Source organism: Sphaeramia orbicularis, chromosome 24 (assembly GCF_902148855.1).
Source record: "Sphaeramia orbicularis chromosome 24, fSphaOr1.1, whole genome shotgun sequence".
NCBI lineage: Eukaryota > Metazoa > Chordata > Actinopteri > Kurtiformes > Apogonidae > Sphaeramia > Sphaeramia orbicularis.
Window position 1 is genome coordinate 24,321,342 of NC_043979.1, and position 15,265 is coordinate 24,336,606.

The window sequence follows — 15,265 nt, forward strand, 5'->3', positions numbered from 1 at the left end:
AAACATCATGTAATATAAATGTACCCTACAAAAATCATCCACAGTCTTCTTGTTAAAAATGTCTGAAATCTTACCTGAACAAACCACAGATGCATCGTTCATATGATCACTGCTGGTTCTGACATATTCTGTCAGTGTGCACTGTGTCAGAGAGCTCTCTGTACCGGAGCAACTGACTTTATATCCTCTCAGTTCTTCAACCTGAGAAGATGATCCTGAAAACTGTACAGGATCTCCACAGTTGATCTCTTTGCAAAGAACTGTTGCTTCATTCATTCCCCAGTTAAAGTTAAGGACTGGTAACCACTGGTCATCATGGTAGACCTCCACCCTGCCTGAACACCGGTCTGTCCCATTGACCAGTCTGATGGAAGCTGAAACAGAAAAGAAGAGACTGTCAAGAATCACCAGTAAACTCCTTATCACACATTATAGCTGCATATGACATTCATTTACAATTTTCATCAAATCTCTAATGAAGCAATGAAGCTGTTTCCTCGTTTGTTGCTGCTGTGGCCATACTGAGGCTGAGTGGAATTCTGAAAAGGACTGAGTGACAGTTTGGTTTAGGTTTCAGTTTGGTATGTAAACAAATGGACTGGTTGTGATGAAGTACACTTCAAAGTTGTTCACCGTGAGGGGAGTGATTCAGGTGCGTAATCACGGAAAGATCAATGGATTCATGATACTTTGGCTATCACTCGGGTTTTACAGATTTGATGAAAATTTGGTGATGAACGTTTTACGCAACTTTAAAGTTAACCCTTACAAGTCCTCTAAAAATCTATATTTCAACATCACTATATGAGTACTAGTAGCATATTAAATATGCTTTGGATCATTGTTTGTTAAAACCATAAAACTGCTGAGATTAATTAAACTATTTATGTCATTGTTAAACAATTACTAAGCAATTTTCTTGCTTCATGCTGAATATATTGTTTATTTTGTGGGGGGGTGTTTGCCTGGCCCGATTCAGGATTTTGCTCCCGAGTCATGCTGTTTCTTCTTAATTTTTGTTAGATCACGTTTGATCATGTGACATTTCTGGCATGGAGGACTAGATTCCAGATCGGTGGTGGGACAGAGTCATTATGGGTGTGGTGTGCTGGGTTGAGATTATTGGAGCAGACCACACACAGTACGATCAAAAATGTTAGATGACTGATTTTTTGTCTTCATGTGTGGGGTCTGTAACAGATGAAAAAATCACTTCAGATTTAGAAAATCCTTAGGTGTGTACCCCGTCTAAGACAATAACCCCTTATTACCAAGATTTTATCTGGACCTAAAACATTTATATTTATGAAATACTTGTGATCACCAGGATTTGAAAGAAAAATAACAAATCAAAGCAAATAAACAAATCATGGTAAAAGTTACTTTTGTATATATTCATAAAAAGGGTCTAAATCTGATACATTTCACTAACTGCTTGATTTAAATATGTTTCTCACCAACACAGGTAACACCTGCATCCTCATGGTGCCCACAGTTATTTTTTCCAAAACCATTGTGGCGACAATGTGTTAGAAATAGTTCTTCGCCTCCACACATCACATCATCCAGCCATATTGGACCACTGCCACTCCCAAAGTGGGAACCAGAATGTGCATTAATTGCATGACCACATCCCAGCTGTCTGCATACCACCATGGCATCAGGAAGACCCCAGTCATCATCACACACAGTTCCCCATTGACCTTCATGGAAGATCTCCACTCTACCAGAGCATTCACTGTCGCCATTGACCAACCGAATCTGTGCTGTATAAGAAAACAGAAATGACATTAAATTAAAGGAATGAAAACATTTAAAATTTTTCATTATTTAAATTCTTGAATGTGATTTTAAATAAATACATATATGTTTATTCACATTATATTAATGCACAAAAGTTTTCAGTTTAGCTGCCACATATTTATGCAAAATGCTAATTCCCACTGGAAAAAAGACAAACTGGAAGTCAGAAGTAAACTGGACATTTTTAACACATATTTTAAAAGGTTTTACCTGCACAAATAACACCACCATCCTTCTCATGTCCACATGTTGAAGCTCTGAAACCGTTAGCTGAGCATTTGTCAAGGGATGTGGTATTAGTAAAACATGAATCAGTTGCTTCCATCACTGGTCCAGTGCCTTGATGAAAGTGGGCACCACCAGGAACACTGACAGCATGTCCACAGTCCAACAGGTCACACACCACTTGAGCTTTATTCATGGTCCAGTCTGTGTCACACACTGTTCCCCACACTTCACCATTACGAACCTCAACTCTGCCTGAGCACTGATCATTACCATTGACCAATCGGACTGTCAAACCATCTGTGAAGTGAAAAGTACACACACATGCATACATGTGTAGAACCTTTTATAATAATAAAGATGCAACAACACACAATACAATAAAAGGTTATGACTTTTTAGTACAACAATATAAGAACATGTGAAACAGGAATACTAGCAGATATTCAGTAAATATAAAGAATAGTTTTGACATAAATGAAAAAACATAAAGATGTGAATTTAGTGGGCTCAGTTAACTGCTGATCTTTCTTTTACCTGTGCAGATGACACCAGCAACTGAGTTCATGTTACAAGTCCTGGCTCTAGATGGTCTTACTGCACACTGTGACATTGTTAACTCCTGTCCATTACATACATAATCCTCAGTCCAGACCTGTCCTGTCCCAGTACCAAAGAGAGGGGTCGTGGTGATTTTATGAATCATCCCACAATTCAAATGTCGACACACCACTGCTGCATTATTCATGTTCAAGGAATCGCCACATGTTGTCCCCCACCGTCCATTCTCATACAACTCCACTCTTCCAACACAGCGGTTGGGCCCACCACTCAATTTAAGAGGACCTGTAAATAACAAGACATCACTTAATGTGAATAATGTACAGTTTCCCCCTGTAAAATCCCCCTCAGTCCCTCTCTTCAAGATGTCTAGTGATCCATCTACAGCCCCCCCAAGCAGATCAGACCACAACCTGGTCCTGTTGACCCCTAAGTATGTCCCTCTTGTGAGAAGGCAGCCTGTTCACACCAGGACAGTGAGGAGGTGACCATATGACTGACTGCATCACAGAATACATCAGAATTCTATCTATCTATCTATCTATCTATCTATCTATCTATCTATCTATCTATCTATCTAGTCTTGAAGTCTTACCTGAACAAACCACAGATGCATCGTTCATATGATCACTGCTGGTTCTGACATATTCTGTCAGTGTGCACTGTGTCAGGGAGCTCTCTGTACCGGTGCAACTGACTTTAAATCCTCTCAGTTCTTCAACCTGAGAAGATGATCCTGAAAACTGTGCAGCATCTCCACAATTCATCTCTCTGCAAAACACTGTTGCTTCATTCATTCCCCAGTTAAAGTTAAGGGCTGGTAACCACTGGTCATCATGGTAGACCTCCACCCTGCCTGAACACCGGTCTGTCTCATTGACCAGTCTGATGGAAGCTAATAAAGAACAGGAAATAATATCAGAAAATGGTGGTATCTGAAAGGGATTGATGGAAATATAGATCCACACAGTTATATTAAATGACATATGATTGATGTTCTGAAATGACAAAAATTGCAATATCAAATTGCACTTCTTAGAAAGAATCAACAAATAATTCATTAATTGTATCAAAGGTGAAAAGCTAATTAGCCATTTTGTGAAATACATTGTGTAAATAAAGTAAAGACAAAAACACTCACTAACATTTCTGGAAAACAGTCTTCCATACCTGAACACACCACACCAGCATCCTCACTATGGCCACAGTTACTTCGTCCAAACAAGATGCGTCCACAGTGTGAAAGGGAGGACTCATTACCAAAACATTCGACATCATCCAGCCAAATGGGTCCCTGACCTTCACCGAAGAAGGCACTGGACTTGGCTTTCTGGGCACTTCCACAGTTCTTGGCTCTGCAGACCACATCCACATCTTTGATGTCCCAGCCATCATCACACACTGTTCCCCACAGACCATTATACAGAACCTCCACTCTGCCTGAACATCGGTCAGTACCATTGACCAGTCGTAAGGTTGGATCACCTGTAGAAAGGTCTCATGTTAGTGGTGCTTGAGCATTAAGCTTAACTAATTGGTATTACACTTCCACAGTAAAAACTTTGTAAACTATAAACCAAATACAATGAAAGAAGAAAGGCTCATTATGTTTGTCGTTTTTTTTTTTTTTTTTTTGTTTTTTAACACATAGTTTATAAGTTTTTACCTGCACAAACAACACCAGCGTCCTTTTCATGTCCACATGTGGAATTTCTGAAACCTCTGACTGAGCATTGTTCAAGAGATGTCACATTGGTAAAACATGAATCAGTTGCTTCCATCACTGGTCCAGTGCCTTGAAGAAACTCAGCACCCTCAGGAACCTTTGCAGACCTTCCACACTCCAACAGCTCACACACCACCTTCGCTTTAGTCCTGGTCCAATCTGTGTCACATACTGTTCCCCACACTCCACCACTGAAAACTTCTACTCTGCCAGCACAGCGATTGTTACCATTGACTAATCGGATTGCCAAACCCTCTGTGAAGTTTAAAAAAAATAATAAAAATCACTTACATCATTAGAAATATTACATTCTTTGAAAAAACAAAAGAATTCAAGTGTGGTGGTCACAGTTGGCTCTATTCATTCTGTAATTAGCGAGATCATGGCTAAAACAATGGTCGATCTAAAGACGATATGAAAAAGGTACTTGCTGACTTTCGCATTCAGCTCAAAGAAGACATGAGAGCTCAGTTGGAAGAACTAAGAACTGAGATAAATCAGAAAGTACAAGTAGCTATTAACCAGATTGAGGAAAACACACGACGCTTGGAGGAGGTCGAGAAGAACGTGGCTGGGACTAAAAGGTGGGACGTTGCAGTCAAGGAAACTTTAGTTGAGCTTCTAAACAATCAACGTGAGCTGCAGAATACGTTATCTGACTTGGAAAGCCGCTCCAGGTGCAACAATATTCGAATATATGGCGTCCCCGAGAGCACAGAGGGAACCTCAGTAATCACATTTGTGGAAAATTTCATCATGACCGAGTTCGGGGACACTCTTGGCTTCCAACGGGGGACTGAGCTTGGAATCGAACGGGCTCACCAACCACTCGCACTCAAGCCACCACCTGGAGCACCACCGCGCTCAATTGTTGTCCGCTTCCTACGATTTACAACTAAAGAAAAAACTCTTCAAGCAGCTTGGAAAAAGCAGCTGCTCATTGACAACAAAAGAATCTTTTTTGATCGTGACTACGCAGCAGATGTACAGCAGAGGAGAAAGGAGTACATTCCAATAAAGAAAGTGCTGAAAGAAAATCAGATTCGCTTCCAAACGCCACTAACAAAAATGCGGGTACATTTTGTCTCCGGCTCCGTGACCTACAGTGATGCCAGTGAAGCGGCGGAGGATCTACAGAAGCGGGGCTACTCGGTTGGTCCAATACGAACAAAAAAGACAAGGGAGCACAACGTGGAGACCTTATCCAAGATTATGCCATGGCGTACCGTGGGACAACGCCGGACCAGTACACCGAATTACCAAAAGACCATTAAAGAAAGGCTCCGAGGATTTCAGAGAGCTGAGCGGGAGGACACAGGTGACACACACTGGCGCTTTCCTTTCAAGATCAGACTGGCTTCCATCAGACGGCTCTGCATCTTCATTTTGCAAGTACAGTAGATGAACATTAATCTGTTTTTATATACTGTCTATCTGTGATTAATACACAATGAACGGAAATATTTCATATGCTACTAAGACAATGTTAGAGATAATAGTTGTCCCGTGACGTTAAGATATTTAAAAAATGGCTGTTACAGTGTGATAATGATAAGCCACTTTATTTCTGGGGTAACCACAGCTGTTCACCAGTTACCTCTTTACCTGCAGGGTAAATTGATGAGGGGCCCCACCCTGTGGCCGTTCCCCCTCGCTGTTCCTAGAGGAAATAGGTTCTCCTCTTATTTGGAAGCCTTGTTCAGTTTTATAATGTACACTCACAGTTCTTTTTGTGTTGAGTCCGAATTTTGTTATTATAACTTGATGTTAAAGGTCACAGTGTTACATAAAACAGGTATGGTTATCAGAGTTAAAAAATGTTTCACCAATACTATAAATTCCTATCACTTAACGTGAATAGCCTGAATAGTCCCATTAAACGAAGCAAATTGGTAGCAAAATTGAAAAGGGAGAAAATTAATGTGGCTTTTTGGCAGGAGACACATTTGTCTAACACAGAGCATGAAAAACTTAAGAAAATGGGATTTTATAATACTTTTTTCTCTTCACATAATTCAGGAAACAAAAGACGAGTTGCCATTTTAATTTCAAATAATGTTAAGTTTGAATTTATCCCTGAAATTAAGGACAGTGAGGGCAGATATCTCCTTATCAAAGGAAAAATAGAGGATAAAGAAGTTACCTTATTCAATGTCTGTGCACCTCCTACATGCCCAATTTCCTTCTTTAAGAAGATTTTTGATTTGATTGCACTGGAATCATATGGAACTTTAATATGTGCTGGGGACTTAAATATTCTATTGAACCATAAGCTGGATACCACAAATCAAAAGAGAAAGAAGAATCCTATTGAAATTTGGGTAAATAAGACAATGAAACTTCTTTGTCTAACCGATGTCTGGCGTGACCTGCATGGACGAGAGAAGGACTTTACTTTTTACTCTGCCCGTCATGATATGCATTCACGTATTGATTATTTCTTAATGTTTACTAATGAGTGTTACAGAGTAAAATATTATAAAATAGGCCAAAGGGACCTCTCGGACCATGTGGGTCTGTTTTGTAACTCACACCTGGATGGACTTAGAAAGAAAACAAACTGGAGATTGAATCTTGGGATGCTAAATAATGAGATATATAAAAAAGAATTAGTGGAGGAATTCAAGGACTTTCTGTCCTTTAATGATAATGGAGAGGTTAGCCCCCCCCATTCTTTGGGATACAGGAAAGGCTTATCTTAGAGGAACGCTTATAGCAAAAGCTGTGTTCCATAAAAAACAAGAAAGCCAAAAAATTACATGACTTAGAAACTAAATTAAGGGCACTGGAAAAATGTCATATCCATAATAAAAAACCCTTATTTTTGTCTTCAGCATGATCGATCAAACAAGAGATAGACAAAATCTATAGTGTAGACATAGAGAAACAGATCAGATACATGAAACAGAGATATTATGAGGCTGGACCAAAGGCTGCAAAATTGCTAGCGTTGGAGGCTACGTAAGCAACAAGAGGAAAGATCAATTCATAAAATTAAGGATCCAATTACGAATAAAATATCAACCAAATTAAAGGAAATACACAGTTCATCTGAAAAATACTATACAAATTTATATACTCAACCAGGTGAAACCAATGTACAAAAAACTGAACAATTTTTAAATTCACTTGATCTCCCCACTTTGGGTGAGTTCCATAACAAATCTCTCACATCAGAAATCACAGATTCGGAAATTAATAGAGCAATCTCTGCTCTTGAAACAAATAAATCACCGGGTGCAGATGGATACCCAGCAGCGTGGTACAAGTTGATGAGAGAGCCACATTTACCACTACTCAAAAACTGTTTCAATCATATTGTGAAGGGAGGTGCCCCCCCCCCCCCCCTTCGTGGAGGGAGGCTTATATTTCAGTGATTCATAAAGACAGAAAGGACAAACTAGACTGTAAATCGTACAGATCCATTAGTGTTCTAAACATGGATTATAAACTTTCTGCATCGATCTTGGCCAGAAGGATGGAGGACGCAATATCTTTCCTCATAGATGAGGATCAAACGGGGTTTGTTAAAGAACGCCAAACACACGATAACATACATAGGGCTATTCATACTATTGACTATATAACAAAGACAAATTCCAGTGCAGTCCTTCTCAGCTTAGATGCTGAGAAGGCCTTTGACTCTGTAAGTTGGCACTTCCTGTATCAGGCAATGGGTTGTTTTGGCTTCTCAGATCAATTTATAAAATGCATAATGACACTATATTCAAATCCAGCTGCAATGATTACAATAAATGGAGGCTAATCTAACCCTTTAAATCTACAAAGAGGCTGTAGGCAGGGCTGCCCTCTTAGCCCCGCCCTGTTCAGTTTGTTCATTGAACCCTTAGCCCAGATGATCAGAGAGGAGAAGAAGCTACACGGTATTATTATAGGAGGTGTTGAATATAAAATTTGTTTGTTTGCAGATGATGTGTTGGTAACATTACAAAATCCAGGCTCTGGTGTACCCCTGCTTATGAATGTCCTCAAAATGTATGGATCTCTATCAGGATACTCTCTTAATGTGCATAAAACGCAGACCCTTTTATTTAATTTTATCCCCACTCCAGATTTAATTGAAAGATATAAATTTAACTGGAACTCATCCCTTATTCAATATTTAGGTGTGTCCTTGCCAAGGGACTTGACGTCTCTCTTTGCTACAAATTATGAAAAAATTAGTAAAAAAAAATATACAAGGATTTGGAAAGATGGGCTTTGCTTCCCCTAGACGTCGGTGATAGAATAAGGTCAATTAAAATGGTAATCCTTCCTAAACTATTATATTTATTCATGGCTCTACCAGTAGAGGTTCCATTGAAACAATTCAGAGAATGGGACAAGCATATTTCTAGGTTTGTTTGGGGAACAAAAAGACCACGGATAAAGCTCTCTGTTTTGCAGTTGTCGAGGGAAAGGGGAGGCATGGCTTTACCTTGCCTTAGACATTACATCGCAGCCCAAGTACGATCACTAGTACTTTGGTGCAGTGAGTCCTATACGGCCAAATGGAAAGGCATGGAGTTTTCCTCCACTGAACTTCCATTACCTTCAATTCTTGGCTGTCTGGACTGCGCTAGAGCAGTTGGACAATTTATGCGTATGTAACTCAATTAAAATTTGGTTACAAGTGGTCAAGACATTTGGTCTTCATAAACAAATAAGGATCCTAAACTGGCCTGTGAGTGACCTGCACTTCCAACCTGCACTACCTGACTACAGATTTAGACAGTGGTCTAAACATGGTGTAACTGCTTTCTGCAGGATACTTTCAAAAGGACAAATGGACAGCTTTCAAAATCGTTCTCTCAAATTTGGACTTGGTAAACATGATTTTTTCAGATATCTCCAACTCCATGATTACTTTGTAAAGGAAATACAATGTTCTGTGACACAGACTCCCTCTCATCTAATTCAAATACTGGTAGAAGCCTATAAAGGTTTCAGTAACAAAAACATCACTGGTAAAATTTATACAGCTTTGAACTCAAAAGACAATGAGATATATTTTCACGCAAAAAAATCAATGGGAGAGGGACCTGCAAAAGGAAATACCAAATGAGACATGGTCAGAGGGGTAGAAATCTCAAAACTGTACTAAAAACTCACTATCATGGAGGGATTTTTGTTGGAAATGTCTGGCCCATTTCTTTAATACATCTGCACAAAAATCACATTTTTCTCGAATTCATTTTTCCTGCTGGAGGGAGTGCGGTTCACTCGAGGCCGATCAAGCATATGTATTCTGGTCCTGTCCTGTTATTGTTGGCTTTTGGGAGAGATGATTAAGTTGATGTATTCAGTTTTTGGTATTCATTTTGATATGTCATTGGCTACTTTGTTTTTTAGCATTCCCCTAGAGGAATTACAGGAAACTGACAAATATTTATTTAGAATACTGTTTGCCGCAGGCAAAAAAGCCATCACCAAATTGTGGCTTAAAAAGGACCCTCCCTCAGTTTCCTTGGTGATAAAAATTTTCAAACAAATCCATTTAATGGAAATGATGACATAAAATCTCCACCTACAACAGCAAAAGGGTGTAAAGCACTGGAAAAAATGGGACTTTTTGATTCAATCTGTGGACAATAAACAGTACGTAAATGTCTGAATGTACCTGTGACCTGTGACTGTGTTTCTGTTTGTTTTGTAGGTTTTCTTCAAACAATAAAAAACAAAGTACAAAAAAAAGAATTCAAGTGCATGGCAAAACAATTCTTGTTCAGTGTATACAATATAAATTGCAACAAAACAAAATTGCAGGTTGTGCATTTTGCAATTCAATGAAAACCTTGTAAAATAGGATGAGAATTATTAAGAGCACATGGATATGAATTTAGAATTCTGTGCAAAAAAGTGTAAACAGTAATGACTATAGTTGGTCATACCTGTACAGGTGACACCAGCAACTGAGTTGATGTTGCAAGTGTTGTTGCTAAATGAACTTCGTGGGCAAACAGACAGTATGGACTCCTGTCCACGGCAGTCAATCTGATCAGTCCAGACCGGTCCTGTGCCATGACCATATTTGGGCGTGGTGGTGATTTTGTGAGCCATCCCACAGTTCAGCTCTCGACACACCACTGCTGCATCAAACATGTCCCAGGAGTCACCACACACTGCCCCCCACTGGCCTTTGTCATAGAGCTCCACTCTTCCAACACAGCGGTTAGGCCCACCAGCCAATTTAACAATACCTGTAAATAACAAAACATCACCTAATATAAATGTACCCTACAAAAATCATCCCCAGTCTGTTTGTAAAAATGTCTGAACTCTTACCTGAACAAACCACAGATGCATCGTTCATATGATCACTGCTGGTCCTGACATATTCTGTCAGTGTGCACTGTGTCAGAGAGCTCTCTGTACCGGAGCAACTGACTTTATATCCCCTCATGTCTCCAACCTGAGAAGATGATCCTGAAAACTGTACAGGATCTCCACAGTTCATCTCTTTGCAAAGCACTGTAGCTTGATTTATTCCCCAGTTAAAGTTAAGAACTGGTGACCAATGGTCATCATGGTAGACCTCCACCCTGCCTGAACACCGGTCTGTCCCATTGACCAGTCTGATGGAAGCTGAAACAGAAAAGAAGAGACTGTCAAGAATCACCAGGAAATTCCTTGTCACACATTATAGCTGCATATGACATTCGTCAACAATTTTTCATCAAATCTCTAATGAAGCAATGAAGCTGTTTCCATGTTTGTTGCTGCTGCGGCCATACTGAGGCTGCGTGGAATTCTGAAAACGGCCGAGTGAAAGTTTGGTTTAGGTTTCAGTTTGGTATGTAAACAAATGGACTGGTTGTGATGAAGTACACTTCAAAGTTGTTCACCGTAAGGGGAGTGATTCAGGTGCGTAATCACGGAAAGATCAACGGATTCATGATACTTTGGCTATCACTTGGGTTTTACAGATCTGATGAAAATTTGGTGACGAGCGTTTTACACAGCTTTAAAGTTAACCCTTGCAAGTCCTCTAAAAATCTATAATTCAACATTACTATATAAGTACTAGTAGCATAATAAACATGTTTATCAGCTTTGTATCATTGTTAAAACCATAAAACTGCTGAGATTAATTAAACTATTTATGTCATTGTTAAACAATTACTGAGCAATGTTCTTGCTTCATGCTAAATATATTGTTTATTATGGGGGGGTGTTGCCTGGCCCGATTCAGGATTTTGCTCCCGAGTCATGCTGTTTCTTCCTCTTAATTTTTGTTAGATCACTTTTGATCACGCGACATTTCTGGCTTGGAGGACTAGATTCCAGATCGGTGGTGGGACAGAGTCATTATTTGTGTGGTGTGCTGGGTTGAGATTATTAGAGCAGACCACACACAGTACGATCAAAAATGTAAGATGACTGATTTTTTGTCTTCATGTGTGGGGTCTGTAACAGATGAAAAAATCACTTCAGATTTAGAAAATCCTTAGGTGTGTACACCGTCTAAGACAGTAACCCCTTATTACCAAGATGTTATCTGGACCTAAAATTTATATTTATGAAATACCTGTGATCACCAGGATTTGAAAGAAAAATAACAAATCAAAGCAAATAAACAAATCATGGTAAAAGTTGCTTTTGTATATATTCATAAAAAGGGTCTAAATCTGATACATTTCACTAACTGCTTGATTTAAATATGTTTCTCACCAACACAGGTAACACCTGCATCCTCATGGTGCCCACAGTTATTTTTTCCAAAACCATTGTGGCGACAATGTGTAAGAAATAGTTCTTCGCCTCCACACATCACATCATCCAGCCATATTGGACCACTGCCACTCCCAAAGTGGGAACCAGAATGTGCATTAATTGCATGACCACATCCCAGCTGTCTGCATACCACCATGGCATCAGGAAGACCCCAGTCATCATCACACACAGTTCCCCATTGACCTTCATGAAAGATCTCCACTCTACCAGAGCATTCACTGTCACCATTGACCAACCGAATCTGTGCTGTATAAGAAAACAGAAATGACATTAAATTAAAGGAATGAAAACATTTAAAATCTTTCATTATTTAAATTCTTGAATGTGATTTGAAAGAAATACATATATGTTTATTCACATTATGTTAATGCACAAAGGTTTTAAGTTTAGCTGCCACATATTTATGCAAGATGCTAATTCCCACTGGAAAAAAGACAAACTGGAAGTCAGAAGTAAACTGGACATTTCTTAACACATATTTTAAAAGGTTTTACCTGCACAAATAACACCAGCATCCCTCTCATGTCCACATGTTGAAGTTCTGAAACCGTTAGCTGAGCATTTGTCAAGGGATGTGGTATTAGTAAAACATGAATCAGTTACTTCCATCACTGGTCCAGTGCCTTGATGAAAGTGGGCACCACCAGGAACACTGACAGCATGTCCACAGTCCAACAGGTCACACACCACTTGAGCATTATTCATGGTCCAGTCTGTGTCACACACTGTTCCCCACACTTCACCATTACGAACCTCAACTCTGCCTGAGCACTGATCATTCCCATTGACCAATCGGACTGTCAAACCATCTGTGAAGTGAAAAGTACACACACATGCATACATGTGTAGAACCTTCTATAATAATAAAGATGCAACAACACACAATGCAATAAAAGGTTATGACTTTTTAGTACAACAATATAAGAACATGTGAAACAGGAATACTAGCAGATATTCAGTAAATATAAAGAATAGTTTTGACATAAATGAAAAAACATAAAGATGTGAATTTAGTGGGCTCAATCAACTGCTGATCTTTCTTTTACCTGTGCAGATGACACCAGCAACTGAGATCATGTTACAAGTCCTGGCTCTAGATGGTCTTACTGCACACTGTGACATTGTTAACTCCTGTCCATTACATACATAATCCTCAGTCCAGACCTGTCCTGTCCCAGTACCAAAGAGAGGGGTAGTGGTGATTTTATGAATCATCCCACAGTTCAGATGTCGACACACCACTGCTGCATTATTCATGTTCAAGGAATCGCCACATGTTGTCCCCCACCGTCCATTCTCAAACAACTCCACTCTTCCAACACAGCGGTTGGGCCCACCACTCAATTTAAGAGTACCTGTAAATAACAAGACATCACTTAATGTGAATAATGTACAGTTTCCCCCTGTAAAATCCCCCTCAGTCCCTCTCTTCAAGATGTCTAGTGATCTATCCAAAGCCACATCTCTTCCCCCCCTCAGAAGATCAGACCACAACCTGGTCCTGTTGACCCCTAAGTATGTCCCTCTTGTGAGAAGGCAGCCTGTTCACACCAGGACAGTGAGGAGGTGGACACAGGAGGATACTGATGCACTTAAGGACCGCTGTGAGACAACGGACTGGAATGTACACTGTGATCCACATGATGAAATTGACCAATTGACTGATTGTATCACAGAATACATCAGAATATCTATCTATCTATCTATATAGTCTTGAAGTCTTACCTGAACAAACCACAGATGCATCGTTCATATGATCACTGCTGGTTCTGACATATTCTGTCAGTGTGCACTGTGTCAGGGAGCTCTCTGTACCGGTGCAACTGACTTTATATCCTCTCAGTTCTTCAACCTGAGAAGATGATCCTGAAAACTGTGCAGCATCTCCACAATTCATCTCTTTGCAAACCACTGTTGCCTCATTTATTCCCCAGTTAAAGTTAAGGGCTGGTAACCACTGGTCATCATGGTAGACCTCCACCCTGCCGGAACACCGGTCTGTCCCATTGACCAGTTTGATGGAAGCTAATAAGGAACAGGAAATATCAGAAAATGGTGGTATCTGTATGGGATTGTTGGAAATATAGATCCATATAGTTATATTAAATGGCATATGATTGATGTTCTGAAATGGAAAAAGTTGCAATATCAAATTGTTCTTCTTAGAAAGAATCAACAAATAATTCATTAGTTGTATCAAAGGTGAAAAGTTAATTAGCCATTTTGTGAAATAAACTGTGTAAATAAGGCAAAGACAAAAACACTGACTAACATTTCCAGAAAATAGTCTTCCATACCTGAACACACCACACCAGCATCCTCACTATGGCCACAGCCAGTTCGTTCAAAAAAGATGCGTCTACAGTGTGAAAGGGAGGACTCATTACCAAAACAGTTGACATCACTCAGCCAAATGGGTCCCTGACCTTCACCGAAGAAGGCACTGGACTTGGCTTTCTGGGCACTTCCACAGTTCTTGGCTCTGCAGACCACATCCACATCTTTGATGTCCCAGCCATCATCACACACTGTTCCCCACAGACCATTATACAGAACCTCCACTCTGCCTGAACATCGGTCAGTACCATTGACCAGTCGTAAGGTTGGATCACCTGTAGAAAGGTCTCATGTTAGTGGTGCTTGAGCATTAAACTTAACTAATTGGTATTACACTTCCACAGTAAAAACTTTGTAAACTATAAACCAAATACAATGAAAGAGGAAAGGCTCATTATGTTTGTCTGTTTTTTTACACATAGTTTATTAGGTTTTACCTGCACAAACAACACCAGCGTCCTTTTCATGTCCACATGTTGAATTTCTGAAACCTCTGACTGAGCACTGTTCAAGAGATGTCACATTGGTAAAACATGAATCAGTTGCTTCCATCACTGGTCCAGTGCCTTGAAGAAACTCAGCACCCTCAGGAACCTTCGCAGACCTTCCACACTCCAACAGCTCACACACCACCTTCGCTTTAGTCCTGGTCCAATCTGTGTCACATACTGTTCCCCACACTCCACCACTGAAAACCTCTACTCTGCCAGCACAGTGATTGTTACCATTGACTAATCGGACTGTCAAACCCTCTGTGAAGTTTAAAAAAATAATAAAAATCACTTTCATCATTATAAATATTGCATTCTTTGAAAAAACATCAAAAGAATTCAAGTGCACGGCAAAACAATTCTTGTTCAGTGTATACAATATAAATTG

The 15,265-nt window shown here is 39.7% G+C and overlaps 2 protein-coding genes across 2 annotated transcripts; both read right to left on the bottom strand.

Moving 5' to 3' along the window:
* Nucleotides 1–5: 5 nt before the first annotated feature.
* LOC115414843 (deleted in malignant brain tumors 1 protein-like) lies at nucleotides 6–10,718 on the bottom strand. Its single transcript, XM_030128205.1, has 10 exons — nucleotides 10,601–10,718; nucleotides 10,207–10,515; nucleotides 4,256–4,570; nucleotides 3,760–4,074; nucleotides 3,185–3,484; nucleotides 2,566–2,874; nucleotides 2,014–2,328; nucleotides 1,458–1,766; nucleotides 75–374; nucleotides 6–25 (listed from the first exon to the last, which is right to left on the bottom strand). The coding sequence occupies exons 1-10, from the start codon at nucleotides 10,716–10,718 to the stop codon at nucleotides 6–8; spliced, it is 2,610 nt and encodes an 869-aa protein (XP_029984065.1).
* On the bottom strand, nucleotides 10,715–15,175 carry LOC115414844 (deleted in malignant brain tumors 1 protein-like). The gene is made up of 8 exons (XM_030128206.1): nucleotides 14,824–15,175; nucleotides 14,347–14,661; nucleotides 13,775–14,074; nucleotides 13,096–13,404; nucleotides 12,544–12,858; nucleotides 11,987–12,295; nucleotides 10,831–10,900; nucleotides 10,715–10,727 (listed from the first exon to the last, which is right to left on the bottom strand). The coding sequence occupies exons 1-8, from the start codon at nucleotides 15,173–15,175 to the stop codon at nucleotides 10,715–10,717; spliced, it is 1,983 nt and encodes a 660-aa protein (XP_029984066.1).
* Between the last annotated feature and the right edge of the window lie 90 nt (nucleotides 15,176–15,265).